General features: G+C 40.4%; 3 protein-coding genes across 5 annotated transcripts; 2 read left to right on the top strand and 1 right to left on the bottom strand.

The window, feature by feature from the left end:
• The first annotated feature begins 2,680 nt into the window (after positions 1-2,680).
• On the top strand, positions 2,681-4,175 carry gng8 (guanine nucleotide binding protein (G protein), gamma 8). The gene is made up of 3 exons (XM_074672144.1): positions 2,681-2,822; positions 3,498-3,615; positions 3,885-4,175. Exons 2-3 carry the CDS (start codon positions 3,532-3,534, stop codon positions 4,011-4,013), a joined length of 213 nt encoding a protein of 70 aa, XP_074528245.1. The 5' UTR covers positions 2,681-2,822; positions 3,498-3,531; the 3' UTR covers positions 4,014-4,175.
• A 313-nt stretch (positions 4,176-4,488) lies between these two features.
• tmem45b (transmembrane protein 45B) lies at positions 4,489-7,455 on the top strand. Its single transcript, XM_074672469.1, has 6 exons — positions 4,489-4,599; positions 5,736-5,933; positions 6,017-6,229; positions 6,323-6,507; positions 6,609-6,751; positions 7,344-7,455. Exons 2-6 carry the CDS (start codon positions 5,744-5,746, stop codon positions 7,453-7,455), a joined length of 843 nt encoding a protein of 280 aa, XP_074528570.1. The 5' UTR covers positions 4,489-4,599; positions 5,736-5,743.
• A 24-nt stretch (positions 7,456-7,479) lies between these two features.
• On the bottom strand, positions 7,480-18,263 carry nfrkb (nuclear factor related to kappaB binding protein). Of its 3 annotated transcripts, none has more exons than XM_074672466.1 (26): positions 18,108-18,263; positions 17,616-17,749; positions 17,316-17,517; positions 17,083-17,210; positions 16,833-17,004; positions 16,470-16,574; positions 16,306-16,379; positions 16,146-16,227; positions 15,850-16,045; positions 15,637-15,748; positions 15,417-15,543; positions 15,243-15,320; positions 15,089-15,165; positions 14,903-14,949; positions 14,658-14,721; positions 14,387-14,561; positions 14,168-14,274; positions 13,939-14,062; positions 12,964-13,043; positions 12,257-12,453; positions 11,881-12,151; positions 11,621-11,800; positions 10,775-11,494; positions 8,883-8,989; positions 8,499-8,634; positions 7,480-8,196 (listed from the first exon to the last, which is right to left on the bottom strand). In XM_074672466.1, exons 2-26 carry the CDS (start codon positions 17,739-17,741, stop codon positions 8,056-8,058), a joined length of 3,828 nt encoding a protein of 1,275 aa, XP_074528567.1. In that variant the 5' UTR covers positions 17,742-17,749; positions 18,108-18,263; the 3' UTR covers positions 7,480-8,055. The 3 variants fall into 3 exon arrangements, with proteins under 3 accessions (XP_074528567.1, XP_074528569.1, XP_074528568.1); XM_074672468.1 differs by having other exon boundaries at positions 12,257-12,450; XM_074672467.1 differs by having other exon boundaries at positions 14,658-14,718; positions 18,108-18,262.
• Between the last annotated feature and the right edge of the window lie 521 nt (positions 18,264-18,784).

Here is an 18,784-nt window from a genome sequence, read left to right as displayed (position 1 = left end):
TAACAACAGCTGATTGACTGAAAGCTGTTTTTTGAACACACATGCTTCAAACCAAGGAGGATATGACACAATAAAGTGCTTTGCTGGTATGGAAGGAAACGATGATTTCTTAGCCAAGGAGCTGAAGTATACCAAGCTCCACTGATTTGGAGAAACATTTTTAACAGTGATACAGAGTCTCAAAGGCCAGTTTTTAAACAATTCAAAGAACCACTCTGATAAAGCCAAAGACTTTCCCAAAATTTCTTCTGTAGCTTTCATTTAAAACTGTTGGGACGTTTACTCTGCTGTTATTGTACACTGAATTAACTGTGACACATTTCCTCTTTACTGCATTTGAAATAAAGAAAAAAGTCTTAGTGACCTGTAGTGTAATGACTTTGTGGTTCATTAAATGGGCTTTTAATTGGGCTGATACCAGTGAGTGATACCAATACGTTAAGAGAGGCTGAGCAGCTGGAGCCAGAAAAACTGGTTTGGGACCAGTGAAATGGAGAAAAAATAAACAAGTAGGATTTATAGGGGAGTCAAGTACTCCAGGCAGCGACATTTCCACGTCAATAGCTTGTAATGCTTGTATAACTGCTAGTTGCCCACATTTGTTTAACATTACTTGAACTCGGATTTATTCACTTTTCTGATAAAATATATTTTCATTGTTAATAAGTTGGTTACATCATACACTTTCTCTTAATATAATAAAAACAATGTGCTACAGTAGTCAGGAGCATCACCAGGAAACCGTGGCCCTGGGAAAACCCACCACAATTACATCACTACTACCCATGAAATGATGAAATTCCACTGTCAATTTGAGTGATACCCTGAAAAATGGTAATCAAAACAACGTGAGAGCAAGTGTAATGGTACTAAACACCTAATGTCATATCAGATTTAAGAAACACCAGATGTATCACACATGAACACTTGAACAGAGAGGTAAAGAGTAGTGTACACTATTTCAGTTGCAATAATATAAATGCCCTGTTTTATATTGCGATAAGCTTCTCTCAAACTCATCCAATATTCTTCCTAGATCCCACACTCTTCCCACTCCCCCTTCACTCCTTCTGCTCCCTCTCTGCCCCTTTTCTTCACTTCCCTTCAAGGAATTGATTCTAACCATCACACTGACATACTCCTTTGCAGGGTTTACTATAAAGGCCCCCAAGAACCACTTATGGTGCCCACAAGGCAAGTTCCATAATGCAGGCCTGATCACAATGAAGCTCCTTACTACCATCATTGTTCTACAAATCATCAGCAATAATTGTGAGCTAATTAACATTGACCTGTGAGCAGTCTCTTCGCATAGTATTACTACCTCGATTGATGTTATTAAAAAGCGATCTGTGCAGGTATGTTCAGAAAGTTTTTTATCAGACAAGTAGCCCTTCGTGCCACTCATTTCCCGTGAGGTAGCCCCCAGTCTCAAAAAAGTTGGTGACCCCTGTTACAGACTAATGTGGGCAAAATGCACAACATGCAAGAACTATTTTTCCATCCTGCTGATTTCATCCTTCTTTTCTTTTCACTTTAATGTCCTGATGCTGCTTTTTTGGGGGAAACATGGTGCTCCAGTATCTGTCACTTGGCTCTTTTGATTATCAGATGAATCCTAATGCACAGTAGTCTGATCAGTTTTGAGAACATAATAAGGGTGCTAAGAGCATTGGTAGAAGCTTTAATTAATTGATTACTTTAGATAAATAGTTTGGAACCATTCCTCTTCAATTCAGGAAGCTGTAACTCAGAGAGCAAAAAAATGGATTCTAACTAAACATTTCAGGTCCATAAGGAGCCCCCTTCCTCAAATGAATAGAAACTCTTCTCTCCTCCCTGGTTACATTGATCCTAGGCAGACAGAAATGCCTGGATAAATGACTGCACTTATGCTCGTCAAAAAATAGATAAAACATTGAGCTTCTACTTTCTAAATATTCAGAATTTCAACATTTTTCTGTGAATCACAAAACACGAGTGAGGAAACCACATTTCTTTTCAGCGCCTGGTGATGGAGGCTGGGTATGTCAAGCAGTAGCTCTTTCAAATCACATGATCCCCCTTCTCTCACAGTGATAGAGACCAATTACTAGTAGGAAACAAATGTTAATGAGGCGTTTGACATTTAACTCCATAACACAGCCACTTTGCCCCCCGCTGCTGTGTGGAATATCTGTCAGCTCTGCAGGAAGGACTGGCAGCAGCGTAGAGGATCACTAAAGCATGTGAAAAATTACTCTGTTGTCTGAGAAGAACTCTGACATCAACAAAAACTCAAAAACTTACTCTTAATAGAGGAGGTGCAAATACAGTGAGGAGCTCCAGTGGAAAAAGTTGCCCATCACACCATTAAAGATAATGTACTCTGTTTAAGGGTAAAATGCAACATAAATTTGGAAAATTAATTCAAGTCAAGGAAAACAACCTGCTTGTCCCCAAGGGATACCTCATTATGCTGTTGTGTATCTTCATTTTGCTATCAGGTAAAGAGAAAATTGTTTTCTTTGTACAAACTATAAACTATAACTATACTTACACAAAAGGTTTAAGTATCTGTTGCTGAACCAATCCTGTGTTTCTAATGCAGGTAAGTGATGTAGGGGCTCCAGAGATGAAGGTCACACCACATGTTGTCTTTAAGTGCTTCACTGAGCCCATCCTGGGGGCAGAACCACAGCACATTATGAGAAGGAGGGAACCTGTTGAAGCCTCCCTCCTCATCTTCCATTAATGTCACTTCATATGTTACACTGAGCTGGTGTGGTAAAGAACAGGTGGACTTTTACTCAAGGAGCCAAGCTGCTGCTGAGGGTGTTGTGGTGAGTGATGATGTTTATTGTTACAAGTTTGGTTATTTTTCAGAAACTGGGAATTAATTTAAATCTTTTCTGTATAATGTTGATGAAAGAGCTAATATCTGATTTGCATGATTTGCATGAGTGTTGAAATAAATGTGTCAGAATTATTTAACTGGTTGAGTCCATTAATTTGGTCACAATGATAAAACTTACATTTGAAGTGCTGTACATTTTTCACTACAACTGACATAATGCATTAATCTGTGCAGTTGGGCAGCACATTTGCGACAAGTATGGAGAATATTAACACTGTTTGTGTCGATTTTTGTCTGAATGGTTATGACAAAACCTCCCCAGAAAGAGCAACAAGTAAATGTTAATGTTAGGTGTATTCACATTTTCATCAAGCAGTTTTCCTCCCCTGGGGAAGTTGTTCTGCCCCCCTCCTCTCCTCTCCTGGCCAGGTCCTGTGGGACCCTCCCTGTGCCACTTGCAGCTGAGACCCAGGGAGCAGAATTAACGAGTAAATTGAAACAGACTAAAGTCATGGCACAGATGCTCACAATAAACTGTCACTGCTGTTAGCACAGGTGTTACCATGTGTGGGTTTGTATTTCTTCATCAGAGATGCATGTTGTTGTTGTTGTTTTTTTTGTCTTTGGACTCAATTCACGTTTGCTTGTTTTTTCTTTACAGGCTGACTCACCGGCTTTTGTGAGAAAGGGGCAGGATGTCCAACAACATGGCCAAGATTGCAGATGCCCGGAAGACAGTGGAACAATTAAAACTGGAAGTAAACATAGAGAGGATGATGGTGGGTCAGCTTTTCAGGGAACCAATAATAATGAGACTTTTTTTTTTGCTGTTGTTGTTTTTTTTAGATTTACTCCCCTGCATACTTGTATTTATTTTATTTTATATTTAACTTTCAAAAGGAACTTCAGCAATCATTCTATCCTGGTACTTTATGAAACACAAGCTAAATCCCTAGGTTTAGAACATTCTGACCCCACCAACCAAAATACGTTTCTCCTTTTTAACCACTTGTTTCAGTTTTACACTCAAACATACCTTTCTTTTCAGGTGTCTAAAGCAGCAGCTGATCTAATGGCCTACTGTGAAACTCACGCCAAAGAGGACCCACTGGTGACACCTGTACCGTCCTCTGAGAACCCGTTTCGAGAGAAGAAACTTTTCTGTGAAATACTATAGCTTCACACATGCAGAACTCATGTCTGTGATTAGTATGTTTAGGGATTTTAATGTGTTAATTTGGTGTCAGCTTAGAGGACAAAATGATAAGAAACACTTTTGTATCATTGTCAATTTTGTGACTAACTTTTCCTGAGATGGTGTCACATTTGTACCTGATAAGAGCAGCAATAAAGATGTGTTGATAATGGGTGCAAAGTTCATTTAAAGGGATCAGCTGAAACGCCTGTCCCTTTGCACACATGCTGTACCTGAGCTTACGCATTCACTCAGTTTTCTCTGAATAACACAACTTAAAGGTATTTGAGTTTTTTTTTATCAGAGTGAAACCAAACAGCACAATCACAAGTAGGGTATTGTTTTCTGCCTGAATGTGAAAGCACTTCCCCCTGGAGAATGTCCCTTGGAAACAAAAATAATGGTAATGATGGGCGAGGCTGTGTGATGATGTCAGACAAAGGAGGAGGTAGTGGTAACAGGTGTGCACAGTTTACTCAGTCAAGCTTGCTCTCAGTCTGACAGCCGCAAAGCTTGACCTATTCCCTTGGATCCCTTGGACTTTTGGGATTTCGGTGTATACTATAAGGTATGTACACACCATTTGCCTTTTCATAGCTCTGTTAAATGAACAGCTTATCTTCAGCTTGTTTGTGCTTTCACTTAGCAGGGTCTGTGAGGAAATTTGATTTGCAAAGAAGGTTAATACTCAAACTTTTGGATGCAAATAGTTTCTACCCACCTAGGTGGATTCAGTTCACAATAACTTGTATAAATTCATCGTTTAAGTGTGAGACTAAATGTAAAAGAAGATTTATCTAAAGTCCTGCTGTGTAGCCACAACATGCCAAACAGGGCCAGGCAAGAAAAACTTGTCTGACTGAACCTGTTGATCATAAACGCCACTCATGCACCATCCCATGACACTGAATATAACAACAAAAGACTGTGAATGGTCGTCTTTATGATCAGTGAAAAAGTCTCTATAAATCTGCCATGCTACAGGCATGGCAGGTCACGTAGCTGAGTTTTATTGTTATAGTGAAACCAGATGCTCTGCTATTCATATTTTATCTCTCTATCAGACATTGTAGTAAGGTCAACTAATACGCTGACAAGGTTTGCCACAAATTTCCTTTTTAAACATGGGAAATGTTTGTCCCAGGGCAAACCCGTAGGATTTGAATGTCAACTTTGCAAGACAAATGAGCGGCTCTTATCAGGATGAAAAGGGTTTTTCTTCTCTGAAGCCATGATCAAACTTAAAACTGCATACTAAGCTGAAAAGTCAGTGTTTCAACTTTTCTGTTGTAAATGTAGACCTCAGAACTCAACACAAAGTTTGATTAATATTCCATGAAATCAATTTTTTAGGCAAAACTTTTTATTGGCAACAGATTGAGTTAAACTCACTCTCACTGATATTTGTATTTGAGAATAATCTAATTTTTTTGTTTATTTTTTTTTCTTATTAATTGACAAAATCTGAATATGATTTAGCCATGTCACTGCTCCATAAACTTTATATTCATTTCTCCTGTTTCTGTGCGTCTCTGGGCAGCTGCTCCTTCAGTTCCTTGACTAACATTTCATAGCTGCAGTGCTCTCATGGGTGTAAAATTAAATATTGACAAGCTTGTACTGTGACCTCAAAGTTTGATCGTCTCTAATTCAGAGGAAGAAAAGCATTGAGTCAAAGCCTCTTTCTATTCTTTTTTTTTTCAGGGTTAACAATGGCCAACTTTGGGGGCCATGCCATTCCTGGCTCCTTTTTCCTGTTTTTGGGCTTCTGGCTTACAGTGAAATACACCCTCCGACACTACTGGAGGACAAATCAACCAAAAGGGAGGCAGGTCATGCCTCCTTTGTTTAAAAGACTGGAGTACATCGAGGGAGGATTTGAGATCTTTGCAGCATTTGTCGGTCAGTGTCCTAAACATCTTCAGGTTTTGCTGCAAAAAAAAGCCATGGTCACTTTATGTAAATTGCCTGATTCCCTCTCTCAGGTATCATGGTTGAGCAGTTTGTGGTAGACGGCCCACATGCTCACCTTTACAACTCGGAGAGTCACTCGTGGGTGAAGCTGATGAACTGGCAGCACAGCACTATGTATCTGTTCTTTGGGATCGCTGGAATCGCCCTGGTGGCCAGTACTGCATCCAAAGTGGTGCCAAGTGGTATTGATCGCCTCGCTGTGTCAGTGGCTCTGTTTGTTGAAGGTAATTCTTGGAGATGATTGGTGGCTGATGTATCATCAAATCCCAAATATGACATTAATGTTGTGTGTTTGACTCCTCCACACCCACCTCCAGGGTTCCTTTTCTACTTCCACGTGCGAAATCGACCCCTCTTGGATGCTCACATTCACTCCTTGCTGCTGGTGGCTGTGTTCTTCGGATCAGCGAGTGCTTTGCTGGAGGTGTTCATAAAAGACAACATCATTTTGGAGCTGCTTAGGGCATGCCTCTTCATCCTGCAGGGCTCATGGTTTTACCAGGTGATTTCATTTAACAGACTTCAGAGAGGCATTTTGCTAGCTAAATATTTTGCTTGACATTTTAAGAGAGAGGCTTATCAATCTCACTCTTTATTTTTCAGATTGGATTTGTACTTTACTCTCCAAGTGGAGCAGTGTGGGACCTGGAACAGCACAACAATGTCATGTTTGTGACAATGTGCTTCTGCTGGCATTTAGCCGTGGCAATGCTTTTAGTCACCTGCACCTCCTGTGTGGTTTGGTTGTAAGTATCACAGCTTTATTTGCACGTTTGCAAGGAAACTTGACACTTTTATGAAAGTTTTCCAGGAAGCAAAACCTTCAAGGAAGTTTTGAGGACAGGTAAAACCACCCATGGAATGCAGCAACAAACTAAATGTGTGTCAGTCCTGTAGCAGTACAGGGACAGGAACTCAGCTTAAACAGGATAAAATGTGCTTCTATACTCTATATTTTTAGAAAATATCCTTTATGCTCAAGACCTTTCCCTCAGGATTCACTAGATAAATAAAACATTTAGTCACCCCTGGTGCATTGGTAAGATTGAATTTGATGGTTTTGTTTTGCAATGTTCAAAATTTAGCATATACCATTAACAAAACTTAAGTTGCTGTCCTCTCCTCTACTGTGATGTATAGGAGACATTTTTTTATGTTAGGAGCTGGAACCCCACATTATCAAAAACTGCTCTGGTCATTATTAAGCTCTCACTTTTTGGCTAAGTGCAATTCCAAGTCGAAAACTTCATTGATAAACCATGGTCACCGTTTACCTCGTCTTTAACTATATGTTGTTCATGATTCTAAACAGCCTCCTTTTTTCTTCTGTTTCCATAGCACTGTGAAGCGATTCTCAGCAAGAGGACAGGATATCGAGATTGGGATGCGAAATACCTCCTCCAAATCAAGTTCCCAGAAAGCTTTGCTTGAGGCATCGGATGAAGAGTAAAAGCATGTTAGATATTCTTTACAATTTAAATTTATTTTATATTTAATGTTGATGTATGGATGTTGCTTTGTGCAACATGTAATTTATGCTAAGGATTTCTTTTGTAAAAAAAAAAAAAGAAAAGTAAAGTTAAAAAACAGGACAAAACACTCAGTGGAAACAAAAGCCTGCTTGTTGATTTGGGTGGTTTGTTGTCAAATAAACAACACTGACGTCTTACACTCTTAAAATCTGCTTAGGTTCCATTTATACCAGACATTTCACTCAGTAACGTTATGAAACTTGTTCTGGAGGTTAAACATAAAAGTACAGGCTGTGAAATGAAAATTGAACATACCTGGAGTTGTTCATACATGTAACACGCCTGCTGAGATGTTTATATTTCAGGACAATGACTCAGGTAGAATTAAATAAGGAGGTTTAATTATGTTGCGGATTGAAAAGTGTCAGGCATGTTAATTTGAACAGAAATAAAGACATCTGACACACCCTTTGTAACAATTACTTCATGATAGAACACATACTAACCCAGAAAAGCTTATGAAACAGAAACATCGAACTCCAGATCCTTATTTTGTGCAGCAAACCTTCATGAAAGGATCACTGTTGAGGGGCAGGGGGTGGATCTGGGGCACATTTAGGCGAAGGTGCTGTTGTCACTACAACTGTGGAAACAGATTTTGGGGAGCCTGTTGCTATGTGTTGCTGGAGCTGCTGTGCTGGGACTGTCTGAATGCGGACCTGAGGAGAGAAAAAACAAACCCAGCCTAAAGATCGTCTGTTTGTTTAGGTCTTTAGCTGAAGCATTCATTTTGAGATAGATTGTATGAGGAAGGATTAAAGTCATCTGAAGCTTCTTGGCCATGGCTGATGTTTCACAGGTTTTAATTGATACAAATGACTGGAAATCACTAATTAAAAGTCAGCCGAATAGCTATCACACAGAAGCTCCCTCTTGTTGGGATTGCAGACTTAACACCTCCTTTCCTTTGTGATACTTCCTTATTTGCTACAAAAGAAGAAGTAGTGAAATACTGGCTAACCTGTGTGGCCTGCCCTTGCTGCTGAAGCTGCTGGAACTGCTGCGCTGTAACAAAGCTGACTGGTTTGTTTCCTGCAATCAGCTTTGTGCCAGCAGGCATGGTGGTCAGGATGATGTTCCTGCCCAGACTACTGATACTGCTCAGGGAGAAAGAGGGAAGGATTGAAAACACATCAGTGCTGCAGACCAAAATCACCACATCACCCCCATATCAGAGAATATTAACATTATGAAATTAAAAATAACAATAAATACACTCATTCTCTCAAAAGAAAATTAAAATTAGCTGTCAAAACTTTTTCTTTTGTTTGTTAAAATCAAAGCTTACTCAGTTAAAGTGAAAAACAAATATTTATGTATATATAGTTTGCACGATGACACTTACTTTGTGTTTAAACTTCCTTTCACAATAGGTGTGGTCACAACACTTTTACTCTTCAGTGGTTGGTTGAGAACAGACAGGGGCACAGTTATCCGAGCAGGTAATTTCCCCTGTAGAGTTGTCAAACAGAAAAAACAAAACACAAATTAAATAAACTGGAAAGAAATAGAATGCTTCAAGAAGCTAATGAACAAGTTTAGAATTTCCTTAATAATTAATTTCAGTTTTATCTGAGAGAAGACGACAGGAATCAATAAAATCATTCAACTATTCAAAGAGGCAATTATGGGGAAGCAGGAAGTAGTGAGACAAAAAATGTGTTCTAGTCAGCCTCAACCTCAACCCCTTATGAACAAATTTAGCTTTTACTCCTAATGCAGGAAATGAAAACCACAGATGAGTGATCTGATCATCTGATCATTCCTCTTACACATGAGGAAGTTGCAGTGGTCTGTGGTTACTCTTACTAATGGTGTCAGAGATTTTTACCTTTTGATACTTAATATTTCATGACCTGGCTAAGTGAAACAGTTAAATGTTAGGTTGAAATTGTAAAAGTACCAAACACTAAGAAGACTCAACATCACTACAGACATGATGGTATGATCCGTTCATGAGATTAAAAAGTGAAACTCTCTTTTCATTCTGAGAATAATGATCTGCTATGGGCGTGTAGCCTTCTCAAATTGAATCTATCACAGCTGGGGATTAAATTACTGCACAAAACACTGTGCTCCCTCAAGGCATATCATAGCCAAAGAAAAGGTCCAAAGCGGACATAGAACAGTAGCCCCCCAGCACCCCCTAGAGGCCATTCTGTTTTTTACATGTGCATCCTGTAAAACATGGATCTGCAACCTGCAGTTCTTTGACTCCTTTGCAGTGGCTTCTTGTATCTTGAAAAAAATATTATTGAAATAAAGAAATGTATTTTTTTTTACAGAGGGTATTAATGATGAAAGGCATTGACACTAAATAAAATCATTCGTTAACATTTTGTTGAACTAAATATGCATCATATCCTGTAATAAAACCTGCTATTACTTTTCTTCACCTGCTACGCAACAAGAGCCAACCAACTATCAATGCACCTGTGGCTAAACTTAAGTCTGACACTCTGGTAAGAAAATTTATTCAACAAAAAGACAAATCTGTAGGAGAAAACAGATTTTAATTTTGTGTGGATGGATTCATTTGACTGCCAGCAAGCAAGCTTGATCTACATGCTTGAGTTGAGCAACATTCTCAATGTATGTTATCAAATTCAAGTTTTCTTTCAAAGTTTTGAAATTTTTGAATAATTTTGAATTAATTTTTTGAAGTTTTTGAAACTTCAAAATTGTTTGAAATTTTGCACATTTTTTACATTTCAATTTTTTAATTTTTGAGCAAATTTTTGTGACATTTCATTTTTTTTATTTTGGCAAATTTTTGACATTTTGAAGATTTTTTTAAATTTTGTGAAACTTTGAAATTTCAAAATCTTTTGAAATTTTTGCAAATTTGTTAATGTTCAAAGTTTTTGAAGTTTTGGATTTTTTTAATTTTAAAAATGTTAATATATTTGCAAATGTATTAAAAATAAAAAAAACCAAGGCATCACAAGTTAAGTTATATATATATATTAAAATAACTTCTTGTGTAGATAATTGCTCACTAGATTTTAACTTTTTATAACATTTTATATATTTTACCGTCTTTATTGTAAAGATAAAATAGGAATGGTAGGAATGACTTTAATCCAGGTGAGCTGAGGCAAATGGCTCCTTTGAATGTAAAGTTCACAGACCGCTGCTGTAAATGGTTTAACCCACATTACTAAAATGGCAATGTCAACTATAAATTCACAAAGAGACTGATGTCAAAGAAAAATCTTGAACTTCTCTTGAACTTACCGTTTGTGTGGTAACGACTGTAGCAGGAACCTGGCGTACTGTGGCGGTGGCCGTTCCAAGAGTCAGAGGTGAGCCAGAAGCTCCAGGAGCCACTGTGAGCCCCTTCGCACCAGCAACAACACTGGCAGCCATGGTCACCACGTTAGCACATGTAGACGCTGTTAGTGGTTTACTGCCAGTGGTGGTTGTCATGGTAATAGTCTGACCCTGTTTCTGTGGAATAACACCAAGCCCGGGCATTATGCGAATAGTGGCGCCACTTTTGTCGGGGGAGCTAACAGTGGAGAAGGTTCTGGCTTTCTGGTCGGCAACAGAGACTGCCAGCGTGGGCATCAGACGTATGGCTGTGTCTCCAGCTGGCTTCAGCAGTGTGGAGGCAACAGGGCCAGCTTTCGAGGTCTGCGCATCCCCTGCACAGGATGTGACGCTGGAGGCAGAGGAAGGCGGAGTCACATGGAGAGTGGCTGATATGCTCTTGCTGCCTGAGGCGGCGCTGCCCAGGAAGTCAGGGGTGAGCTTGACAGTCGCTACGGGGGATTTGGCGAGGGTAGCCATCATGTCAGGGGTTATCCGCAGCACTGTTTGGCCTTTTGCATCTGTGGTGATGGAGGAAGGTGGGAGGCGGAGGACATCTTTGCCCTGGATGCGCAAGTTTGTCGCTGTGATTGGAATTCCTGCTCCTCCTGTTGTTTTCATACCCAACTGGCCAGTAATGGATACCTTATAAAGCAAAAACAGTACTCACATGTTAAATTACATGAGGATGAATACAGATTTGGTTATGTTCCTGTTGACTCCACCAGTTCTCGGCTTAACAAGTATTCCAGTGGAAACAGGCTGCTTCACCTGTTTGATGTTAGGGCTGGCCACTCCCTGCAGCACTGCAGGGGAAGCAGCGCTGTTTGCTGGGCTTCCAGGTGAACCAGTCTGCGGTTTAGCCACAGCAACAGCAGACACAGACAAGGAGGTTGGCACCTGGACTGGACTACTGGCAGACTGACTCCTCAGAGGCACAGACACCACTGCCTGTTAGTAAACACACAGTGAGTGACCATGTATTCGCCATCAAGTCTACAAAAAACACTAACAACTCTTGATATCATTACCTGTGAAATGCCCTTTGCTGCCACTGACACAGGCATCCTGATCTGATGAGGGGTCTGGTGCACCAGTGTGGCCTGCTGACTTCCAGCTGATGAAACCAGACCAGGCTGAGCCGAAACGACTCGTACCTGTGGGAGGGAGCCTGCAGCGAGGTGACTCACTAACCGAGCAGTGTGTTGGGATGTGACTGGCTGTGAAGGTGGAGGAGCAGCCTGACTGCTGGGCAAGATGGCTCCCAGCTGGGGCAGGGCAGGAGGGGACACGAGAAGAACACTGGGAGAAGCAAAACACAAAGAAAAGTCTATTATAAACCCTTCAAGATGAGACACAGGGGTGTTTTTTTAATAAAATACAAAGTATAACATGTCTCATACTGACCCTGGGCTGGCTTTGATCGCATCTGGGACTCCAGTCTTTGTTGGTGTAGTTGCTGCACACGGTAAAGGCGACTTAGGGGTACCAGGTGTGTTCTGGGTTGGTGTTGTTGGGGTTGGGGACATGGGGCTGGGGCCTATATCCTGTCCAACCTCTAGACATCCAGGGGTTTTACCGCTACTATCTTTGCTTCCAGACTTCTAAAACACAAACAAAGTACATGATCTAACAAATATGGTTTCCACAAAAAATAAAAAAAAGAATTTTAAGTCAGGTAACAATAATTTACACCACAAAGGCAGTACATATTTCATATTCCGGATCTTAGTATCCAGGATATTGCCAGGATCCTGATCATACTTTAACATCTATCAGAAATTATCATGACCTTGTCTTGTATTGTTTTGCAAAGCAATCCGACCATTAATTGTGGAGTTATAAATATGGCGAAAAAACGGCCCTATCTCACAATGATAAAGAATCCTTTACAAAAGTCCTGGATCCAGACAGTGATCCGGATCACCTCCAAAATTTAATCACTTCTTCCTTATCCCATTTTAAACATTTCCTGAAAATTTCATCAAGATCAGTTTGTTACTTTTTGAGTTACGTTGTTCACAGACAAATAGACAGACAAACTCTCCCAAAAACATAACCTTCTTGGTGGAAGTAACAAAATCTCTGCAGTCCAAATGAAAAGAGACACTCACTGGCTTGGGTGCAGGTTTAGGTTTCTGCTGTAGGGCTTTTCTTGCCTTTGCAGCAGCAGCTTGAGCCTGGTGGATCCTCTCTGAATGAGGGTGAAAGAATATCACAGTTCACTTATATTCACAACAAAGTGATCTTAAAGCCTTCAGCCACTCTGCTCCCTGTTTCCGGAACTCCCTCCCACCAGACATCTGTGACAGTGACTCATTGACAATTTGTAAATCCCGCCTCAAAACCCACCTATTCTGCCTATCCTACTCACTCTGACTGCCATCCATCCATCTTACCTTGGGTGCTATTGTGGCTTTCCAGTGCTTTAAAAGCTGCATGGGGCAGAGATAGTTTCTGTATTGTATGACTCGCTGCTGTTTCCAAAAAGCACCCAGAGTTAAGGTTTTTAAAATTGTTTATTCTGATTCAGCTGTGCTTTAAAAGATTACATGCACACTTAAGGTAATTTTGTGTACATGTGTGCCAAATGTAAATCCTAGCAAACAATAGTGTGCGGTCAACAAAAATTACGACTACCCGTTCATACCTCTCACCCCCCTGCAAGTGAAGGAGCCACTCGTGTAACTTAACCGTGTGTCCATCCAAATGCCCATGTGACCCACCATGGAAACCAAACAAAAGTAACTGAACATAGAATAATCGGTCACCAAACACTAAGCTGGGCTCCTACAGGTGCCTTGAAATGAAATGTATTTTTATCATTATTGAAGATCAGGAATATTTCATGTGAGTGTAAACATCAAAACGGGGTACATGAGGCACCAAAGCTTAAACTTTCCCGTCATTTGGAGGAACACAAAGACTCAGTTTTTACAACTTTATCAGACCCAAAAGGGTCTACAGAATGTAGATCTTCCATTTTAGTCTAAATAAAGCTATGGTGCAACTACTATCTGCTAACCATTTCTAACATTTGTCAAACAGACTGGACCAAGACCTCCCAAAACAAGCCCATGGTTGCTCACCAAACTCTTCTTGACTGCGGCTGCGATGAAGGTAAATCCAGAGCTTGCGGCCAATGTCATACTTCACACACGGGTCTTTCTCATAGTGAAGTCGATCTAGAGCCCCACTCACAACTGTGTTCACCTGAACAACCAAGAAGATGTCAGAGCAACACAACAGCTCAATAAAATGAAGAGAGGCTCTTGAATATGGCTGAGACATCAGGTCAGGGGAAGCATACAATCACACCTGTGCACTGGTGACATCTGGAGCAAGAAACTGTGAGTCTTTCAGCAGCTCACAGATCTCTGCCCTTGTTCCTTCTCCGTTGGGTAATCTGGCTGCAGCATCACGCACTGCAATCAGAAGAAAAAGGAACAGTATGGGGTTATTGGTTTTCTGTGCTCACACTAAAATCCTAATGCTTCCCCAGCGCATGTCAGAGTAGAGTAAAACACAAAGTCATACCCAGTGAGAGAATGGTGACGTATGGTGGACGGTCTGAGCGGAGTAGTGTGTGCTCCCTTGCTTTGTTAAGTGACATCTCCTTATCAAAGACTCCTTTGACGGGCCCCACTACTGACTCAAAGCCATGCATCCTGAAGGTGAAGGCTTTGTGAGGCTGGTTGTACCGCTGCTGCTCCTAATGCACAAACAAAAAGGGTGTTTGTTGATTCACAGAGTTTATGGTGAAAAAATAGGCACCATATTGTAAAAATACTCTGCAGCAAAAACTAACCTGGATTTGAAACACTTGTCTCTCATCTCCAGTGCTGGGCCGCACCACATAGTCAGTTGAACTGCTTAAAGTAAAGTATTACAGACAACACTTATCCAATTGAAATCAAGCTTAAGGTGATTTTGCTGATGTAATGGCACAAAAAAATAGAGATAATGCTAACCCACAAGCAAACTAATCAAATAAATATTCATTCAATCGACTGACTAAGAAAGTTAAGTTTCAACAGAAATCCTTGAACTTACACTCTTTGTATTGGAGAGGTAATCTCTAACATGTCCTCAGTTTCTGTCTGAAAACAAACAAAAATAGAACACTTTAGATTTAAATAGAGATAAAACTTATTATACATACATAAAGTTTTAAGGCAAATAAAAAGAACTGCAGAGCTTATGCTTTGAATCCTACTGCTATATAAAACCTAAAGTTACCTTGACAACTAAATCTTTCGAGTCCAGCCACAGCTGACAGAGTGCACTGAGATCCTTCTCTGTATCCTGAGTGGGACCTACAAACAGTGAACAGCTTTAGGGATCAGAAATTTATACACGCATCTCATTAATCAGGAATTTGAATAGTTCTTACCGATCCACCTCCACTGCTGGGATTCTTCGGAAAATTCCACAAATGGAGAAAAGCCACTGGGGAGTGCCATCATGCCGTCTGTTAAACAAACAGTGTTAGGAAAAAAAAACAAGCCTTACATGGTGTGGATAACAAAGTCTCACAGTTGTAGTTTGGGTGATGACTTCGACTTACCTTTAGTCTCTCCAGCAAGAAACTGCAGGGCCTGAAGAACCAGGTCTGACCAACAGGGGACAGATGAAAACCAAACATTGAGAGAGCTGGCTGGGGACGACTGCCACATTTGGACTTTGTCCTCCAACTGTGGGATTCAAATGGAGACATTTTAATGCTTAATCTGAGGATTTTTATCTAATGAATTACATGTATGTTAGAGCCTGTGATAACTACATACCGATAGAGTACTAGCCAGAGTTTCTGCTCTTAAAATGCTCTCCAACAAGCTGAAGAAACTGACAGCTATTTCCTCAACTACAGTTGGACTGCTCTGAGATTCCTCCACAATCCTGTGGTAATGATGGTTAATTAGTCTTAGATAACAGAAAGGTCAATAAAAATATCAATAGGACTGGGATTTTTCCTGAAAACAGCGTGTCAGTTGACTCACTCCTCTTTGATGTTGGTCAGCGGAGTGGATGGAGTGTCCGGCAGGGAGTTGATGATATTTGTGGGTGGAACTAGTTGAGTATCTGATGATGTGAGTGTTTCACAGGGATCCTCAGATTCCACTTTTATTGTTCTCATCTTTTTCTTCCTTCTCTCATCTTTAATTTTTCTCTTGGGCAGGCACAGATCAAAGAGAGCTGAGAGAAAACGGGAAAGAAGAAAGTTACCTATGAGCCAGGGAATGGATCAATGCATGAAGGAAGGAAATATAATTTAGTTTAAAAAGTATTTACTTACACACAGCCCCCCTTCGACCAATATTTGTCCTTGATAGTATGTCTCCAAGGTGGATATCAGCCGTCATTAAATCTGGATGGTCCTGTTAAATTGAAAAACTTGTGAAAGGCCATATAAATTAACACAAAATGATGTGTTCTTTATTCCTGAGATCACTTACTGGCTGTCGCTTCCTCTTCTCCCGATGGTTGTGAAGCATAGCCTTCAAGTCCTGCTCACCCAGTTCTACTTTTACTGTGAAGAAATAAAATGTTTTTCAACACTCATATTCACTCTGTTCAAATGTTCATTAATCATCAAATGGGTTCAATAGAAACCACTAACCAGTAGTCTTCATGTCCTGGGTCGAAAGGCTGGGAAGAACTCTGAGTGATACAGTGGGAGTCGGAGAGGAAGGCGACTGTGGTGCTGGATTCCACAATGATATGTCTGAAAGTGTATGCAATAAAAGAAGAAGACATGTAAAAGCCCTGGTCAGCATTCCAAATTTTCCTGTTTTCACATACATTTACACTCACAAACCCCTGGTGTTTTAAATATTTTAATTTCTATTTGACTTTTGTAACATTCTTTGATTTCCACATGACATACCTGACACATACCTTATTTGTTTAAATGGTGCTTGCGTTAGCCTCTTCTTGTTAAATGTTCCAAAAATGAGCAGTTTTATTGTTGGTAGTGACTTACCATCATCATCTGATGAAGCATTGCTGTCTCCACACTCAGCTTTGACCTCCTTCATTATGCGGCTAATTCTTCTTCTCACCCTTGGCTCCCGCATTTCAGCAGGAGACTTGGTTGGTAACTTTCTTTTAGGTGGAAAGTCTAGACCGTTCTGAACTGCAAACTCCAGCAGCTCCTTTAACGAGAAAAAACTTTTAGTGTAGTGTCACCACAGGAAGACATGTGCCTATGGTTTGGTCGTTTTTTCATTTACCTTCCTAGAGACAAGGATCTGCTTCAGAAGTCTGTGGTAATACTGCTGAAGGGAGTAGAGCTGTCGCTTTTTCTGGGACTTTGCACATAATTGTCTGTACTTGACAACTTCAGGGTTGAAGTATCCATCTGGGACAGGTAGAAAAGAATGTTGTCAAAAACTGAGTCATAAATTCTCTTCACATGAATTACTTGGGTTTGTTTTTAGGCAAATGATTTATGACAACATATCACCTCTGAAAAGTTTTTGCGCAAGATGAAGAGGATTTCCGAAGTTAAAATCACTGTTGTTGAACAGGTCACTGATGGTACTGTCCTGTTCAACGACATTATTGTCAGGAAACTGTGGCAAAAACTGGCGTAGGTGCTGCCTCTGGGACTCTGTCAGTACATCAGTCCAGGTGCTTTCACTCATCACAGAGAAGAAGATTTCAGGCTGTCGAAAATAATTGCAAAGCCCATAAATACATGCATCATCGGCTTTCATTACTCGTGAAACTTAATAAAGATATCACTGAGCTCCAGACAACTCACGTCTTCAAGTAGGTCCTCAGGGAGGTTCACTCTACAGTTTCCCAGCATACATTCCTCAACGATTTGGCCATCGTTTTCTTCTTTGGGCTCCAGTGGGTCTGTGAGCATGTGTGTAAGGGCATCCATTCTTCTCCCTTCCGAGGTTCAACATGTACAGCCAAAAAAACACATTAGCTCAGCAACGAAATTGTGGAAATTCACCGGCACTCAAAGTCATTCAGCATTCACGATGTACAGAAATATATTGTGAAAGATTAGTTCAATGCTACAAAAGGTGGAATCCCAACTCAATGTCAAATAACAAGCTGTACCGTAGTCCCGTAGTATTTACTAGCCAGCTCGGCTAACAGCTAATGTTAGCAAACATCTTGTTTTAACAACTGAAGGCCTGTTTCAACCATAAGCCCACATATACTTACTCGGCACAGCGTACAGCTACATGTGCATGATAAAAGTGTTAATACTTGATTAAACCCTTCTTATGAATCGTACCTGGGCCTGGCACTGCTTCTTGTTTTGAAATTATGAGGGGACGGTTTGTTCGACGGACCGCATCTTCTTCTCCTGAAGCAACGGTTGGATGCTACATGGCTCGCGCGCTCTACTGCTCTCTACTGCTGTCTACGGGAACGTAACGAGACTCTACCACTGCATCAGAAGTGCTTCGACTTTCAGATTCAGCACATAGGCATACGTTCACTTACAGACTTCATATTTGCTTTAAAATGTGTAAAAAATCTATCCACAATTTTACTTGAGTTCAGCTTTCTGTCATCTTCTACAGTTTTTGAGATTTCACTGTCTAGGCAACACAAAGTTTTTGGGGGGTTATGACCAGAATGAGTGAATCTGCTGATGATGACAAAGACGAAAACTTCCAGACAAACTGCCATAAAATCCAAAAACTACAATAAGAGGTATGAAACAAACTGCTCCATCTGTGAGTTGATACATTTTTCATTTTCACTGTCTCAACAAGAGTGGCTGGAAACAACCTCCCTCCTGTTTAGAAAGTTTGCATACCTTATAAAGTTGTATTCTACAAATTATGCGGTATAAATGCAGGTAATCTGGGAGCCACTGCATGTGCATGTAAGAAATAAAGGAAAACTATAGGATTCTTCTGCTGCCCAGTGGGATGCTAAATAATGAAGTCTGTGACCCTTTAA

This window comes from Halichoeres trimaculatus, unplaced genomic scaffold (assembly GCF_033239565.1).
Source record: "Halichoeres trimaculatus isolate MK-OKI-2021-1 unplaced genomic scaffold, fHalTri1.1 fHalTri1_scaffold_6, whole genome shotgun sequence".
NCBI lineage: Eukaryota > Metazoa > Chordata > Actinopteri > Labriformes > Labridae > Halichoeres > Halichoeres trimaculatus.
This window is presented reverse-complemented; position numbering and strand designations above follow the sequence as displayed.

Excerpts from the sequence above, each read along its gene's own strand:
- gng8 (XM_074672144.1), top strand. The coding sequence starts at position 3,532 with ATGTCCAACAACATGGCCAAGATTGCAGATGCCCGGAAGACAGTGGAA. Across the intron at positions 3,616-3,884 it reads TAAACATAGAGAGGATGATG|GTGTCTAAAGCAGCAGCTGA; the intron begins GTGGGTCAGCTT and ends CTTTCTTTTCAG.
- tmem45b (XM_074672469.1), top strand. The coding sequence starts at position 5,744 with ATGGCCAACTTTGGGGGCCATGCCATTCCTGGCTCCTTTTTCCTGTTT. Across the intron at positions 5,934-6,016 it reads GATCTTTGCAGCATTTGTCG|GTATCATGGTTGAGCAGTTT; the intron begins GTCAGTGTCCTA and ends TCCCTCTCTCAG. Across the intron at positions 6,508-6,608 it reads AGGGCTCATGGTTTTACCAG|ATTGGATTTGTACTTTACTC; the intron begins GTGATTTCATTT and ends TTTATTTTTCAG.
- nfrkb (XM_074672466.1), bottom strand. The coding sequence starts at position 17,741 with ATGGATGCCCTTACACACATGCTCACAGACCCACTGGAGCCCAAAGAA. Across the intron at positions 15,544-15,636 it reads CTCTGGCTAGTACTCTATCG|TTGGAGGACAAAGTCCAAAT; the intron begins GTATGTAGTTAT and ends TGAATCCCACAG. Across the intron at positions 12,152-12,256 it reads GCGATCAAAGCCAGCCCAGG|TGTTCTTCTCGTGTCCCCTC; the intron begins GTCAGTATGAGA and ends TGCTTCTCCCAG.